The sequence below is a fragment of the Drosophila santomea genome, chromosome 3L (assembly GCF_016746245.2).
Source record: "Drosophila santomea strain STO CAGO 1482 chromosome 3L, Prin_Dsan_1.1, whole genome shotgun sequence".
Taxonomy (NCBI): Eukaryota; Metazoa; Arthropoda; class Insecta; order Diptera; family Drosophilidae; genus Drosophila; species Drosophila santomea.
The window spans coordinates 4,586,759-4,603,052 of NC_053018.2; the positions used below are offsets into that span (position 1 = coordinate 4,586,759).

Sequence of the window (16,294 nt, forward strand, 5' to 3'; positions counted from 1 at the left end):
TTAAAAATCCTATAAAATTTTTTTTATATAATTTTCTTATCCGGAAGTCGAATTATTTTGTTATATTGTTTAGTTATCTGCAAAGAAGAGTTGCGTCATTGAATCTACTTACGTCACACCCATTTCCGATGATTAAAACTCGGTAAAGAAGTATTTGGTTTTCTCTGTCGTTTATTTAATATTTTTATGTATTTTATGTATGTTTATTTCCGAGGCTCTAAAAATAGTTACATGGCTGCACTAGTGTGTGGGTGTAGCTTTTATAACTATGATTTATAATTCTTCCACTCATCGTGTCATATCGTTTTTGGATCTTGTTGTGGATGCTTTTTCGTGTTCTTTTGTTTGTTTCTCTTTGGGGGGAAGTTTAATTCTCTGTTTGTTGTCATTTCCATAATGGATTCTTCTGCTGTGATTCTTCTGCTTTCGTTTCATTTCAAATCGAATCGAATCGGTTCGCTTTCTCCGGCTACTCGCGTGTATTTAATTTAAGAATGGATTAGCTTTCTTTGGGATATAATAGGTTATATGCTCTACATATTTGCCGTAAAATCGCATGGCTATGCATGTGGGTATGTCTGTAGATGTCGGCTAGTGTCTAATAGTGTGTGTTGGATTACAGGGTCATGGGGTCATAGGGTCACGGGGATATTAGTATAGCGGGGTGTTCATCTAGGTGTGGTGGTGTGTCTTTTAAGTCGATTATTTAACTCCTACGGAAGCTGAAACTAGTTGAACATTCTCTAACTAAAAGTAGAACAAGAACGAATGCTAAGTATCAAAAGGAAAAATCTGTTCTGATCTCTGATCTGTGAAAACTCCGACGGGCAGCGCCTTAAAATCGCTGTCCGCCCATCGCGGGAGTGGGCGTGGCATTGTATTGCATTCATACGTATTACTATATATATATCTTTAGCTATATAGCTATATATTCCTGTGCGGCCAGGCGATCTTGCCGGCCGTGTGGTCATTGAGTATATACTTGTATGTACTTGAATTGATCTTGAGTTACTTGAGGGATTCCTATTCGTCTTGCATTGGAAAAGTTGAGTTGAGATTCGGCTTATGATGTATATGTTTATGGTTCGCTGTAAGCATTTATATAAATAAGTTAAATATGTTTACTTATATACGTTGGTTGCATATATGCCGGTATGTATGTATATATTTTTTTTTAATGAAGTATACAATATATTGCAATTTTAAATGTATATAACTGTTCAAGTCTTTTTGCATCTCTAATATATGAATATATAAATTAATATCTTTACGTTATTCATCATCGTTCATCATTATAAAATATCTCACCGTTCGATTTCTGCCCTTCTGTTTATTGTATAATAATCAAAATGTAATTGGTGTCTTTAATCTTGAAATTATTCATTCCTATCGAGAAGGTGTGCATGACGATCAGCTAAAGTTCCCGACTTCATTTTTAACAATTACAGAAATTATAAGCTACAATAAAGTATCAACTTATTACAACTGTGTAATATTAACATGCCGATAAATACTGATCCGAAATTATAAAGACAAACGTCAGATGCTTAAACATGTTTACATATTATATTACATATTATTAAGTAAGTGAATAAAGTAAAGAGAAATCGGGAGCACAGCTGCACATCTGTTTTGTAAGTGTTTCTGGGGGCTCTAATTAATTTTTGCAGTTGTGATCGGGGTATGTCGGTTTTGGGACTCAACTTGATGCGTGTATAAAACAAGGTTTCTGTGTAAAAATATTTTCAGCTTCGCCCCACTTCAATCCATTCGAGTTCATCTTACTTTTAGCTCTTTGTCAATTTGTTTTGAGTTTCTCGTTTCTCGTTTTCATTTCATTTTTATTTTTTTTTGTGGTGTATAATGTGTATAAATAAATCTTACTCATAAATAAATCAATTAAACGCTCGCCTCAATATATAATCTATTTATATTCGTAATTATTTCATATATATTTTGAATGTAAAATTGCAAATCACATAATTGTTACCACTACTGTTCAATGGAATTTCTTATATACGTTTTGTTTTTTTTTTTTTTTTGGTTTTTCATTGGTTTTTTGTTTGTTTGGTTTTTGTTTGGTTTGCTTATGTGTATATAGGCATTTAATGCTATTTAAAACGCTATCAATAATCATCAATAAAGCCATGCATAAACACGATTTCGAACTATGGCCCTATAAACAATGCACATAGCACTCTCTGGTCTAAATTCTAATTCTGCCCCGAATACTCGTATTCTAGACTCTAGACTCTAAATTCTAGATTCTAGAATTGCTGCCTAGAACTGCGACATGCGGCGTTACTTTACGTGGTTATCTACATGGCGCGCACGTATGTAGATACGATGTAATAATCCGTTGTTGCTATAAAATGTGGGCGTATTTGTTGTGTGAGAGTGTGTGTGTGTGTGTGGGGGGGCGGGGTCTTTATAATTAATGGTTTCTTGCTCGTTGTATAATTAAGTTCGAATGGTTTTCAATATTTTGTTGTTACTTTGCATTTACTATTATTAATTTCGATATAAAACTGCCTCTTTTAAATATATTTATTTATTTGTAATATATTTATGTGTATATATATGCTTTAAAAAATAACCTCTATCGCGTCTGCCTCGTTCATCAATTCTTAAATTATGAAATAATCGTAATTGACAATTTAATTAAATTGTTTTCAAGTTTACTCTTTTGGTTTATGTTTTCTTTTGGATTTTCTTTGCCCTTTGCATTTGGTTTTTGGAATAAAACTACGCGTAAAATAAATACATGTTTGTGTATATATCAATACTTTTCGATTTTTTTTGTTTTGTTTTTGTTTTATAGAATTACAAATTTTTGTATTTTTTTTGTTTGGTTTTGGTTTGTTAAAAACTATGTCACTTAACTTTGGAATTGCTTTTAGTTATCATTTGTTTTACAAGTGCGTCTCCTACATCTATCATCATCATCATCATCATCATCATCGTTTCATCAACCTTTCTGCTATCTTCTCCATCTGCGACCTCCCAGAACATTGGGTATATGGGGATATATATATCTCTATGTATATCCTTTTTTGCGATCGGGGAGGATGTGTTCCTGTCCATAAGAAACCTTTGGCTGGGCCAAAGCTCGAGGGGTCGCGGGTACGGGGGTAGTTCTTGTAAAAAATTTAATTGTTTTTAAACTTGCATTTTATGTGGCGCTTGTATATGTACACGAGGGCGAGGGAGGGAGCGAGGGAGGGGGTTGGGGAACTCTAATGCTAGTAATAAAATAACTATTTCGTAAGTATAAGTAATTTGTTGCATGTGTATGAGAATGTCTTAATTGGGTTCGCGACTCCATCGCCACAATATACTTTCCATACTTTGAATGTATTTATTTATGTTAAGTATTGTCCTTGTGATATGTTTCTAAATTGTTTTCTCATTAATTTTAATCATTTCTAAGTAATTGAAGTAGTTTTCCGTTTATCGAGTTAGAGCATAATATGGAAGTAATCTCATCCTAAACTTGGTTAGAGTGTAAAGTTGCCGCAGCGGTTAAAATGGTTCGTCTCATTCGATTCTGATCCTATATATCTATATATATATATATATATCCGATATAGATATATCCGATTTCCGATTGCTAACTTGATCATTGAGTACGTTTTAAAAGAGTCTAAGAGCAAGAGAGATATAGGGAGTTGCGTTTGCGATTGCGGTTTGTGGTAGTGGTAGTGCTATAAGTTCACTAATTGATTAGTTTGCTAGGACTTGAACTGAGCTCCGATCGAATCCTTCAGTACTCTAAGGACTACATCTAGTGGTGAGTGGATTAGTGTGTGTGTTATCTGGTGTTTGGTGTTTGGTGTATGGTATTTGGTATCTGTGAGAGGGGGGGGTGTATATAAACTCTAGAGCCCTAAAACGATGCCTAAAAGTAGATATTTACCAAAAAACATGCAAATTGGTTCTGCTCGCTAGGTATTATTCACTTAGTTCATATGTATACATATAATTTGCCGTTTCCATCGTTTCCTTTCATCCTACCACCATCCATCTGTATATAATGCTTATTTTGATCTGTGTATATATAGAATTTCTACTTATGTTCCATAATATTCGTTGTGTCAGATTTTTACTATAAGTTACGTTTTGGATTTCCTTCTCAAACCTTTTGTTTTTTTTTGTCTTTTGTTTTTTGTTTTTCTTTTTGTTCTTACGCCTGCCAATCTTCATTTTCGTTCAGTAAAAGTTGCAACTTGGAGAGATTTTTGGAATAGTTCAGATTATAAGTGAGTAGATATAAGTGCGTGTATATAACTGCTTGAAGAAGATTCTATTGAGTTGAGATCCATCATCATCATCATCATCATCATGCCATTTAAAGAACTACTCCGCTAGTAAGCCGATTTCTAGACTAGATTTTGTTTGTTTTTAATTCTCATTTGGTTTTGTTAATTCTTTTTAGTATTAATTTGATAAGGGTGCTCGAGTATTGCTTATAGGGTTCTGGTATAAAGTATTTTAGTTGCGGGCAGGAAAATTCCCTAGGTCGATCAACCCTAGGCCACCACAATGTCCTGGCTGTTCTCATCGCTGTCCAGCTCGTCGCCCATCTCCAGCTCATCCTGCTTGCTGCAGTCGTCGTCGTCCTCCTCCAAGCCCTTGCCCTGATCGATGGCACCGGCATCCCGGAGGCATGCCGATTCCAGATGCTTGTTGAGGTACGATTTGAGGGCGAAGGTCTTGTTGCAGCGATGGCACTTGAAGTTCTTGTCCCCGGAATGGGTCTGCATGTGGGCACGCAGATTGGAGCGATCGGCGAAGGCTTTGCCGCAGTGGACACAGGCGTAGGGCTTCTCGCCGGTGTGGGATCGAAGGTGTCCCTGGAGCAGCCAGGGTCTGGAGAAGAGCTTGCCGCAGATGTCGCAGCTGTGCGATAGCTTGTGCGTGAGCAAGTGCATCGCCAACGCGGGCATGGAAACATAGGCCTTGCCGCAGGTGTTGCACTTCTTGGCCGACTGCGAGTCCAGCGAGCGATGCGTCTGCTTGTGGCGCGACAGATTCGAGGATGTGGCATACTGTTTGCCACACTCGCAGCACTTGTAGCAGCCCCTCTTCCGCTTGGCGTAGTTCTCCCCATTGCCCGTGGAGCTGTGTCCCATGCTGGCCGTGGCATTCTCTGGCGGCTCCGATGGCGGACCACCGCCGGACGAGGCATTGCTCTGGGCGCTCTTGGGACGCGGCTGCTGGGGTTCCTGCTGCCTGTCCTGCTTGGTCACAGCAGCGGCCTTGCTCGCCTTGGTCCTGCCATCCAGCATGTTGAGGCACATCTTGAGGGCCGAGGCACGCTGCTGATTCTGCTGCGCATTGGACTTGCCCCACTGCTGCAGACCTGATTCGGAGGAGGAAGACATGTCGATATCCACGTCGGAGCTGTGATCCGAGTTCGGCGGCGTCAGTGGCGAGCAGTTGTTGGCCCTCTCCGCGGAGCCACCCATCAGGTCGTAGGAGCTGCTGCCAATAAAACGAATGGTCGACTGCGGCGATCGGCTGGAAGCGCTGTTCGTTATCTCCTGGATTTCCGGGGAGCGCAGTTGCTCCTGCTCCTGCTTCATGATGGTGACCACGCACGGCGGGATCAGGGGCGGCAGGCTCTGTGACAGCGAGAGCAGATCGTGTGCCGCTTCCGTTTCCTCTACGCTGCGACCTCGATAAATCGATGCTGCCGCCGCGGCCGCTGCAACTTGTTGCTCCCGCATGCGTTCCTGCTCGCGCTCGCGCTCCCTCTCCCTCTCGCGCTCCCTGTCTCGCTCGCGCTCCCGCTTCAAGGTCACCGGCTCCGGCTGCCGGGGGGATCCACTGGCGCTGGCGGGCGGCGCATAGAAAATCACTTTGCCATCCTCGGCCGGAGCTCTGCCCACTGGACGGCGAAGCGATACTGTTTATGAGGGGAAATGAATACTTAGTTTTAGTATCCGCAAGATACTCAGGGGCTAACTCAATGCAACTAACAGTCCAGCGGCTGGATACTATCCTCGTTTTGGGCAGAGAACACTTTAAAGTTCATTTTTCACTAGTTGTCATCCTCGGAACTTAATCGAATGCCATGATTGACAAGCGACTTGTTGATTTTTCAGACTGACTGGTGGCAGGGTTGCCATCTTGGACCAGGGCTGCCTAATCGCTTGGGAGCTTTGACGTTTTTCGGAACAGTGGAATCCGCTCAAGATTTTTTTCGAAATTCTTATGCTTGCGAAAATGTGTCAAATACAATCAACTAGTTGAGTAGAGAATGAAGAAAAAACCCCCAAAGTGCAGATTTCGTTTAAAGACAGTTTGTTGTACAAATACATTTTGGACTCTTGAAAAATTTTTAAGTATTCTATAACAGGTTTGGGTACGAATATAGAAGCAACATAAATAAAGCGACATTAATTATAATTTCAATGTCTAAAGTTTTTTTTAACAATGTTTTACCCAGTGCAAATCAGAAAACATTCACAATCTGTGCTTTGCAACTCCTTTATTTGCTTTTGGCATATACTCTGTCTTCCTTTTCCCAGAGCTGCCACCTGTACCACCTGTACGTGTAGACATCAGAAGGTGTAACCCGAAACTACAAGCTCCTTTGAACTGTCTTTATTAAAAGGGAGCTTTTTTTTCTTGCCTTTTTTTTTTAGCTCCCCTAAATACACATACTCATGTGTTTGTGGGCTGCGTGTGCCAAATGCAAGAGATATGGTGAAGGGACTACCAAAAAGCAAAAGGAATCATAAAGGACAGCAGTAACCATAAATGCACATTTTGGCATTTTATGGGACTGAAGTTGAAGTTGTAGCTGTTGCTGACGCAGTATAGCACTTCTCCACTGCGGCTGACCTGTTACGTTCCGAGTTCCTCAATCGATATGACGACCTCTCAAGCCAACAAAGCCACCCAACACCAACCACCCGCCCACCATCGCCAGTGGCAGTCAATGCCGCTTGTTTGCATTTGCTTCTGCTTTGGCTTTTCCCCATCGCTTTTCCCCCCGCTTTTCCACCGCCTTCCCCTGCCTCTTGCTCCATTCAAGAGCAACAAGCAACGACATCGACAAGAAGGCAAGCGCAAACATGGAAAATGCCAACATACGCTAAAAAGATTAGCTAACGGCGACAATGTCAAACACGAGCGCCCACAGTGGAGTGTTTCGAACAGTGTGGAAAGCGGGGAAAAAGTGGGGAAAGCAGGGACTGCATGGGGTCACCAGCAGTCACCATGGGGGGGTCACCAGGCAGAGGCCCAGTCACCAGCGCGCCACCAGTTGAAGGACGCTGGCCAAGTGGGTGGCCATAAAATGGTTGAAAGTGCCGCTGGCTCTCGATGATGGAGTGGGAACACTCACACTGCCTGGCTACTAAAAATAAATACGAGCACACAAATTGTCGCAGCCACCTGTTCACATTGTTGTGACGCAACTTTCAGGGGGGTGCAGCTGGCTGATTCCGGGCGATACCGGGTGATACCGGGGGGTATGAATTCCGAGTGGCAGGTCTCACAAATTGAACAATAGATACCCAGAGAATAAAACCGCCTTTGCCATCGAAGAATGTTCACTTCAAGTGAAGGAAATCCAGGAAATGTGAACTAATAATTGGAGAACGCCGAAAAAAGTCATAAAACTTTTCAATAAAAAAACCCACTTCACACCACCTTGTTTTCTTCTGAGCTTCGAAATTCTTTTGTATTAAAATATTAAAGGGTAAAAACTTGAAAAGTGAAACTTACCTGAGGCGGAGATTGGCGCTGTCACAGTGGCAGGAGATCCTGTTCCTGTGGTTCCTGCTCGCCGCTGCTTCTCCTGCTTGGAGGAGTTCATTTGGACCAGAGATTGGGCGGCGGACCATTCCAGATGTTCGCAGAGCTGATCCTCCTGCTCCTCGCCATCCTCATCGTCCAGATCGATGATCTCCCGTTTGAGAATCGAACGCGAGTTCCGTTTGGTCAGCGATTTGAGTGGTGACTTGCCGCCATTTCCCAGGCCATTTCCATTGGCATTCCTTAGCACCGAACTGGCCGTCACCGCGGGTTTATCCTCGAGCTTCACTTTTCCGGAGTTCCTGGGCTTGGGGCGTCGCCAGCTCTGCAGGTCACCACCCGATCCCGATACCGACACCGATCCGGAGCTCAGAGTGGATGCGGATCCGCCGGGCACATATTTCTTGCTGGCACTCGCATAGGCAATCGTTTGGATCTTATTGCGATTGGGCAGTATAAAGTCCACGGACATCTTGCCTGCTAAACGGGTCACCGTATCCGTATCCGTCTGCCTTCCCAGTTTGCCAGCTTGGCGCTTTGGCAATCAAAATTCCGGGTATTGCCCTCCACTTGTTTGCTGCCGTCCTGTTGATTTTGGTCTAGGTTTCTCTGTGGTTGGGGTGTGGTTTTTGGGGTATTCTTATGCTTAGATTTGTTTTGTATTTACTATGTAGATGTAGCACAACCTTCTTTGTCATCTGCAGTTAAAATGCTTTTGCCTTTATAGCTATTGACCCGCCCTCCTGTCCGTTCTTGTCCCTCTTCTAATGGAACCCACTTCTACTTCTGTTTCAACTTTGACATTGACATGCGTCGCCTTGAGAGTATTGCTGCGGTTGCTCCTTCAGCTTTGATTCCGTGTTCCCGAACTTGCGGATGTTGCAATATTGCGTCCTTTGGCTGGCATCCTTCTGCCTCCCCCAGCCGCAAGATCCTGCCCACCTGCGATCCTACCACATCCGCCTGCCAGCTTATTTAACTTGCACCCCCGGCTATATCTCCGGTATCTTCAAGGTATCTGGCTTTCGTTGTTGCGTTGCTAGTTGCTGGTTGCTGCTGGGTGGTTGTTGCAATGTTGCAATGTTGCCGCCGTTACCGTTACTGCTGCTACTGCTGCTCCTGCTTCTGTTTTCTGCAAGTAATGGAAAGGCGGGTAAATTAAACTGCACTTATTTACCGGCAAGACAGTGCACAAAGACCCTGTCACATTTACATGCAAGTTATAGCTGTATCCTGCTCGCAGGACCAAGACAAAGGTGCGTCTTTGTAATAAGCTGCTTAGCATGGCTGTACAGCGTACGCTTGTGGAAGCTTTGTTAAATGCACTTTGCAAATCATAACAGTATTAAACATAACTATATACACTATGCTTTAAAGTAATGGAAGTAGGTTTAGTTAGTAATTACTATACACTATGCTTTAAATTAATGAAAGTAGGTTTTAGTTAGTAATTGCTGTACACTATGCTCTAAGTTAATGGAAGTAGGTTTTAGTAAGTAATTGCTATACACTATGCTTTAAGTTAATGGAAGTAGGTTTAAGTTATGGCTAAAATATTTCGACGAACTATTATCAAACTCCATTTATGATGTCAGCTATTTTATATGCAGTTGGCAATATTTTCCCTAAATATGAAGGGTCTGCTTATCAAGCTTTCAATTGACTGGAACTTCTTGGGGGCCTGAGCTCATAAAAAGCAGGAACTCGCTGCTGGGACTTCCTAAGCAATTGCTGATAGCCCATAATGCACCCTTTGCCCTGGCAAACACCATAAATCGCAGGTAAATACTCTATGGCAACCATTAACTGCACACTCCGCCACTTTCCAAACACCTTGCACTCGAAAAAAAAGCGAGGAGAAAGGAACGCGCTATGAAATTGCATAATTTAAACGGCGATTAAAGTGCAAAAATTGTAAACAAGTTCCTGCAGTGGTTGCCAGTCATAATATTTACATTATAAATGCAGAAACCGCCGTGCAATCAGCGTCAGACGGGAACAGGACATCCCATCGCAGGGGTGGGGTGGAGTGGGTCAGGGGAATGGGTGGTGGTGGGTTTTCCAGGTGGTGGTGGGGGAAGGGGGAAATTTGCAACACTTGATTACACTTAATTGATAAATTGTTATACTTTTTGCACTAAATTGCACGGTTTATACACGGACAGGCAGTTCATTTTCCGCACTGCGTGGAGCACAGAGAGCGAGAGAGAGAGAGAGGGAAAGAGAGCGGGTGAGGTGGGAAAATGGGTGTACTGCGGGCAGGGGGAGGGCTGGGCGGAAAAGCTTCCATTGGAAGGTGGCGCACACGCACGCACACCGAAACTATCTATCCCTATCCCACGTTTAAAAATGGCGCATATACTCGCTGCCATTGTTTAGGAAATGCACTGCGATTTCAATGGGGATTACCTATGTATCCTCCTGCAATATATACACTTTTTTTGTTTGTCTAATTGTATCACATGTTGATTAGTTCTTAGGTAATGGTCTGAATGCTTTTGCGGTCTGTGGAAATCCTATAAATTTTCCTCGTTTTCCGTTCGTTGCTTCAGCAACAACAACTTGTTCACTCTGCACTTGTCGAATGTTTTGTGAATTGAAATCGACGTAGAAGCTCTCAGAGAGAGAGCGAGAGAGAGTATTTTTTATACCGAGAAAGAGAAGCGGAGATTTCGGCGCACTCGCTGAAGCTTGGTAACTAGTAGGTGGTACGGCAAAGTAGCGAGTACATGCAACAAATAGTCAACTGTTGGTTGCCTTAGCCTACCTCACTGTACCACCCCCTTTCTCCAGACCATTGCTCGCCCGTTTCTCTCCTTTGCTCGCTCTCCCCCTCTCTATGTCCCGCTCTCTCTCTCTCTCGCTCTCGCTCTGTGGATGTCCTGCTGCACATAAACAATGCGAGATTTTTATTGCATACTTTGCAGCTGCAGCGACTTATACACACACATGCAAGAAACATATATCCTATATAGCACTTTGTCACATGCAACACCAAATCAAATCATGCATAAATAAAGAACCGAGCTTATAACTACAATTTTTGGGGCAGTTGAAACAATCTATGGCGGTTATATGATATTATATCGTAGGAAACTTTCGTACTCGCTCTGATTTGTGGCTTGTTTTTTCTTCATACACACAATTTGCTCTTTGATAGTTATAGATTTTCCTCTTTGTTTTTTTTTCCGTTGTTTTTTTTTTTGTTTAGCTGCACTTGGTCACGTAATATATTTGGGTTTCTGGTTTTGGCCTGGACTTGAGTGTTACTATATTTTATTTTTTTTATATATTTTACAGTTTATATTATTATTGTGGTGCGGTGTGTGCTGGCTATTAAACTATGGACTTGTTTGGCCTGCCGCTGTGCGTCAGTTTTTGACGTACCACTCCCTTCTACTGTGCGCTTGGCATTCGCAGCTTTTCGCTGGCTCTGCCGCTCACTTGGCCATAGCATATAGCGTATATATGTATATGTTTCTATATGTGTGTGTGATTTACAGCGAGTGTGCGTGATTTCGGGTCAACACCAACGCACACCACTAGGGGGTGGTGGTGTTTTTTTTTTTTGGCAGGCAAGGGTTGGTTCCTGGCCAATTGGTTAAAGGGTTTCGGTGCCACATAACTGCTTAGAATCCCAACGATAGTGCTTAGTTCTTAGGATCTTAATGATTCGATTTATTAGCTAGTAAGAAATACTAAACATAACATTAAGACACAACAAGTAGCCAGCAACACCACCCCCTAGCCGCCCGAAAAACACCCAAAAACATGCAACAACCCCAAGAGAGCGTCGCTTCTGAGTCTGCGCACACTCTCCACGTTTCATGTGATTCTCGCGTAACTCAAACAGCGAGTCACCAATACCACGACAAAGGACATATCCTGGCAGGAACTCGTGCCACACACACTTGTGGATTGCCGAAAATTATGCAACAGCACCGCTTTTGGAACGGAGGAGGGGGTGGTTCTGCTGGCCACGGGGGGCCGCAAAAACCGGGAAGAAGTATCGCTACCAGTACCATTCAAAAAAAAAAAAAAAAAAAAAAAAAAATGAACCCGAAAAGCCGGGGGTGTGTTTTGATGTCTGCCACTTGGCTGCCAAAAAAGCAAAGATGTAGAGGGAAAAAGTTCGAATTTTCAAGGGGTTCCAAGGCTTAGAAATAAATTATGAGCTGCTCCAGCTGTAAGCGTTTAATTTGGTATTGTTTTCATTCTTCGGTTGGCCATTCTGTTTTTTTTCCTTCTTTTTTTGCTTCTTCGTTTTGGTTAGCTAGACCAAATATTTAGCATAGTTGACAACTGAAACTTGCTCCTTGCTTTGTCCGTTGTCCTTTTTAACGTTTTGAGGTTTTGGGTTTATTTCGTTACGTTTCGTTTCGTTTCGTTTGGTTTGGTTTGCTTTCATTTGGTTTGGCTGTGTTTGCACAGGCCGAGATGCGAGACCGAATCGAAAAGGGGGCCAAAGGACACACACAACGGCCGCAAGGACTCCATGGGCCGTGGCCCATTATTGCCCCCCTGGTCGCAACCACTAGCCCTCCCCCCTCCACCCCCGAATCCAATAGAGTCCTTTGCGGTTTTCGTATCATTTTTTTTTTGTTTTTGTGCCATTGGTGGTGGTGCTGCTGCTGCTGTTGCTGTTGCTGCGTTGACATCAGCGCTTCCGCTGCGGGCTTCCTTATTATTCCTGTCACTAAGCCGCCCTTTAAATTCGCAATGAATGCCAAACAGCGAAACAGTTAAATGTTTTTTTTTTCGGCTCCCGCTGTTGTTCGAGCCACGGAAGTGCAACACCAACCAACCAGACCAGCCAACAGACCAAACCAGAGCAGACCGGAACAGGATGCACTGGGCGAAAACAGTGGCAGTTATTGGCAATATATTGGAAGTACTACTCCTGTCTTATTGGGGTAAATGTGTGAAAATTATGATTTTGGACTCCTTTTCCAGTTTCTTAAGTGGCCATCTATATGAATGAAAGTTTATGATAGTTTATGCCAAAAACTTAACAGGGCTTTTTTAACCATTTTTACAAAATATTTTCTACTAAATCCTGCATAATATATACTATATGTAAAAATAGCAATAAGTAAACAAATTGTTTGTAGTGCTTGAATTGGTTTCGCAATTGCGGCTTGGTTTTGCGTCCTGCCAGTGCTGCAGGGAAAGGAGCCGGGAATGGGAAATGGGAAAGGAAACAACCGCAAGGTTACCCGGCCAAAGGGGTTGGCTGCGATGTCCTGCCGATGTCCTGGCGATGTCCCGGCGATGGGATGTCCTGGTGTCCCAATGTCCTGCCGCGTCGTCGGCTGCCTTCGCGGTTACATTGACCCTTTTACCACGGTCGCCTTTTGTTGCCGCTTGATAGGCTTTCTTGCCGTCAACGCTAATGGAGCTTAAAAAGTTGTCAAAGCGGCGCGGGTTTTATATTTTAATTTCAAAGTGCCAAAATAGAAAATGAAATGGAGCAAAAGGATGGTGGGCGTCGTCATCAAAAATAAAAGGGCTCTGCAACAAGGCATCAAATCAACTGGCTCCTCTGACATCGCAAATCAGACGCGAAGTGGGCAAAAAGCTGCTAGCGACTATATGCATATATATATAGTATATAGTATAGTATAGTATAAAGCAGACTATAGTCTGGGCATTTGTGGGGAGCGACGAGCAACTCCTGTTGCCCATTTATTGCCATATGCTGACAGTGTTGCTCGCGGGCGGCGATGGGGGCCAATTTGAGCTGTCATAAAAATGTACAACAACCGGCTACAAAGCAAACAATGCGACGAGTGCCAACAGCAACAGCAACAGCAACAAAAGCAACAGCAGCAACAGCAGCAACACAAACAGCAGCAACAGCAATGGCCGCATTCAGCAATTGTGCAAACAAATTGCTGTTGCACTTTACTTTTATTTTACGAGTGCGAATGCCAGAGCTTACTAGTATTTTTCTACGTCCCTTTTTTTTTGTTTTTTTTTTTTGTGCCTCCCCGTTTTCTGTGACGGACCAAGGGAGTCCAGAAGTCCTGGCGTCCTGGTGTCCGGGCGTTGTGGCGTCCTGAAGTCCTGGAAGTGCTTGCTGCTGCCCAGCCACCCCAACCAATTTGCATTTTACTATCGCTGCAGGTTTTTATAGTTGTTGCTTTTGCATTTGCTCTTACTTTTTGATGCCTCACTCGCGCTGCCTGGGAATCCTTGTTCTGGTTCTGGTTCTGCTTCTGGTCCTGGTTTTATTTGCGGCCCGGCCAGCAATTTCCACTCCTCCCAATCCGCCGGACTTATCCATCCGTTGAGCTCATCCCAGCGCTTTTTGCGGAATGCTCCGGTCATAAAGTTTACTTAACATGCCGCTGACGCTTTAGTATTTTTTTTTTGTGCTCCTCCTGTTAGGATTCGGATTCGGATTGGACAAGTCAAGCTGGAAAGCTCCTTCTGCCAGATGGACGACAAACACAGACGCAAACAAGGACTCAGAATCACACACACACACACACACACGCAGACACACACACACAGACAGGAGTTACGGATGTTGAAGAAGCAAAATCTCCAACATTGACCGGCATTTCTAATGTGGCCTGTTATGGCTGGCCATCAATTATATCAATTTCTGGGCGAGAACTTGAAGTAAACAAAACCACTTCAATGGCGGCTACTCAACTTGATTAGTTTGATCAAGAGGTAAGCTCACTTTCGGTTAGATTTATTGGCCGAGAACTCTTTGAAATATTTGTGAAATGCATTCATTTCAGCCGCAACTGCACTTTGTAAATGTCTTCGGGGCAACTTCAAATCCATTAAGGATTCATTCAGGCTAAACGTTGGTTTTCTCGCACTGCAAATTCTTAAATATTTCGCTTTCAAGGCTGCAATGCTTGGCCACAAACAAGAAGGTTAATTGGCTTCAAATTAATAAATTCCTTTCACAAACTAAAACTGTTTCAGTGAAATTTGAGATCTGAACATGCATTTAAATCAATGAAAATATAAGAAATTACTCCAATAACTCCAGCTTGTTCCTTTGCCAAATGAGTCATGTAATATAATGGCATTTCTAAAATAAACCCAACAATACGACACATCGTAAAACACTCTTGTAAAGTTATTTCGAATATCTGCATCGGAATCTCTATCACTCTTTCACTCTCGTACAAAATCAAAAACCCAGTCAAAACCCAGTTCACACAACACTCCTAATCCATATTCCATCAAACTCGCTTTTAATACAGCGGACTCGAGTAAAATATAAACAATTTACAGCCACTTGCTGAGGTGAAATTTATTCAGAGTCCCATTCAATCGCGATGCCACTAAGTTCACACGCTGCTTTTCCTGCTCGACAATTTTCCCAGGCAATGGGTATGGGTTTTTCCTCTTTTTCCGAGCGATTTACGAGTCTGGCCTGGGTTCTATGTTATCCCCGTGCCGGGGCATCCCCTGCATTTTACAACATTTGTATTTATTTGGCGTCATGAGTTTAAGATGTTGTTGATATATGTTTACCGTTGGGTGACACACACCAACACACACGTGCACACACACCAACACACAGCAAGTGGCAACTGCTGCAGCTTCACATAAGTAAATTAGGATTTATGCTTTGTTCTATTTGAGCGCTGCAAAGCCATAAACGATTTTTTATGCACAGCCACTTGGTTTTGGCGTGGAATGGCATGGAGTGGAGCAGTTCGCACCTTGCCGAATACGATTTACGACTTTGAGCATGTGAGAACGTAAAATTGTTATAAATTTGCATGTGCAGAATGCGAAAGAAGCAACTGCGTCTTGGCACTCTGAAAAAAAAAGAATTGCTCAAAATCGCACTTAAATTTAGTGATTTACCATAAAACTAACGCGAATCAAATTCAAAGCGTGCAAAAATCTGAGAATATCACAAAACATTTCTGTAGATGGTGTCATAAAACTTTGGCTGTTCGCTCAAAACTTGTTTAAATATATATTAAGGCAATTGGTTATGCTAAAGGACTTTGTTTATTCACTTAAATTTGTTGCACACTTTCTTTAAAATGGGTGATTCGATGTTTGAATGTTGAATCATTTTGGTTGGTGCTTAAAAGTTCGTATTTGTATAAGAAATTTTTAGTAAGCAAGTATTTTGTAAGTAATTTGTATACTTTTGTACAAAGTGTAGTGTAATACAGCTTTCAAATTGTTTTCAGTGCACGCATGGAAACAGCTTCTTTGGCGATGAGGAGGCAATAAACCCAACTTACGGCCAAGATCAATCGCGGCGGCTTGAGCCGGTTAATGGCACATGAAACTGAACAACAGAGGCACTCTCCTAATCGCCGGCTACGCAAAGGAGCAAGACGATGGAGACAAAGGCGAAGGACGAAAGACGAAGGACGAAGGATATATTTGGCATGCGAGTTTGCCAGCAACAAGACCAAGTGAGCGTAATTAATGCGCTCAAATTTATCAAGCTGCATTAGGGCAATGAATGAAACCTGTAACTCATTTTGTCACCGAAAGTAAACAACGTAGTACAATGCGATGTAAACTGTTG

At 42.7% G+C, this 16,294-nt stretch overlaps 1 protein-coding gene across 3 annotated transcripts; it reads right to left on the reverse strand.

Moving 5' to 3' along the window:
- Positions 1 to 153: 153 nt before the first annotated feature.
- LOC120449077 (zinc finger protein 37) lies at positions 154 to 11,065 on the reverse strand. Of its 3 annotated transcripts, none has more exons than XM_039631379.2 (3): positions 10,873 to 11,065; positions 7,738 to 8,899; positions 154 to 5,908 (listed from the first exon to the last, which is right to left on the reverse strand). In XM_039631379.2, exons 2-3 carry the CDS (start codon positions 8,237 to 8,239, stop codon positions 4,530 to 4,532), a joined length of 1,881 nt encoding a protein of 626 aa, XP_039487313.1. In that variant the 5' UTR covers positions 8,240 to 8,899; positions 10,873 to 11,065; the 3' UTR covers positions 154 to 4,529. The 3 variants fall into 3 exon arrangements, with proteins under 3 accessions (XP_039487313.1, XP_039487315.1, XP_039487316.1); XM_039631381.2 differs by lacking the exon at positions 10,873 to 11,065 and adding an exon at positions 10,177 to 10,310; XM_039631382.2 differs by lacking the exons at positions 7,738 to 8,899; positions 10,873 to 11,065 and adding an exon at positions 5,983 to 6,133.
- Between the last annotated feature and the right edge of the window lie 5,229 nt (positions 11,066 to 16,294).